General features: G+C 42.8%; 1 protein-coding gene across 1 annotated transcript; it reads left to right on the top strand.

The window, feature by feature from the left end:
- LOC119683082 (early growth response protein 1-B-like) lies at window positions 1-764 on the top strand (the record flags this gene model as incomplete). The annotated part of the gene is given in 1 exon segment (XM_038096689.1): window positions 1-764. A coding segment is annotated over 1 exon segment (757 nt), but the record flags the coding sequence as incomplete, so codon positions are not given.
- Between the last annotated feature and the right edge of the window lie 624 nt (window positions 765-1,388).

Below are 1,388 nucleotides of genomic sequence, written 5' to 3'. Positions count from 1 at the left end.
ATATGGCAGTCCACAGCAATCGCTTGTTGTACCCGGACCCTCATCTGCATCATCCGCTGTAGCTGCTATTATACCAAAACAAGAAGCATATGCGGATACTACACCGACGCCACATCATATGCAACCTACACAAAGTGGCAGCCAGGGTAGCTACTCAGTAGTGCAACTTGCTGAATACAGTCCATCCACCAGTAAAGGGCATGAAATACTCTCACAGGTATATCAACAAAGCGCCATGCCACTAAAATTAGTGCCTGTTAAGCCACGTAAATATCCCAACCGCCCAAGTAAAACACCAGTACATGAGCGTCCCTATGCCTGCCCAGTGGAAAATTGCGACCGCCGTTTTTCCCGTTCCGACGAACTGACCCGCCATATACGCATACATACCGGTCAAAAACCTTTCCAATGTCGCATTTGTATGCGTTCCTTTAGTCGATCAGATCATTTAACAACACACATACGCACACACACCGGTGAAAAACCTTTCTCCTGCGATATTTGCGGACGTAAATTTGCGCGTTCCGATGAGAAGAAAAGGCATGCCAAAGTGCATCTGAAACAACGCATCAAGAAAGAATCTAAACTAAGTCAACAACAGCAGCAACAAGCAGCTGCTGCAGCGGCGGCGGCAGCACAACAGCAGCAACAACAACAACATCACCACCATCACCATCATCAACAGCAACAGGCAGCACATCATATGCTTCACTCAGCTGATATTTCCATAGTAACATCCAGTGCGACTAGTTTGTAGGTCGAGGAGAGTGACTCGTCAACAATTGATTCCTTTAGAGCTACGCCAATTCTGTTACAGGAATGGCATAGTGACCTAAGAACGTCTTATTCACCAACAACACCATTAGATGCAATGCCTACAGCAGAGCTTACCTTGCGACGTACAAGCGAGCCGGCCGTGACAACAACAACAACAACACGAACAGCATTTCCATTCGATGAAATCGAAATGGAAGATGCTATGCAAGAGTCCATGGAAGATTGTTATGGAACCGCAGAGGTGGCAACAAATACCACGCCACCTATAGATATATCAAGTGACTACGTTGCAATTGATGATTTGATTGTGACGAAAAGCAGTGTTGCCAACATTACCGTCGGTAATTTGCCAGTAGCCGTATTGCGTGGTATGGATGCAGAAGGCAGTGATAATCAGGAAATGTTAATACTATTCTTAACAGACTAAATGAGTTGTTAAGGGAGAGGGGGAGTGAAAACAATTTGTGAAAACAATAAATTCATTTAAAAAAATTTGAAATTGAATGGAAAATGAAATTTTAATTGAGAAAAAAATAATTTCAGCTGAGAGCAAAAATCTATGTTAAAGAAAAATTTGAGTTTTTGATAAAATCATGTTAGTTCATAAACAT

This window comes from Teleopsis dalmanni, chromosome 2 (assembly GCF_002237135.1).
Source record: "Teleopsis dalmanni isolate 2A chromosome 2, ASM223713v2, whole genome shotgun sequence".
In the NCBI taxonomy this organism is placed as follows: domain Eukaryota; kingdom Metazoa; phylum Arthropoda; class Insecta; order Diptera; family Diopsidae; genus Teleopsis; species Teleopsis dalmanni.
The sequence above is the reverse complement of the archived record's forward strand: the minus strand, read 5'-3'. Positions and strand labels throughout refer to the sequence as shown.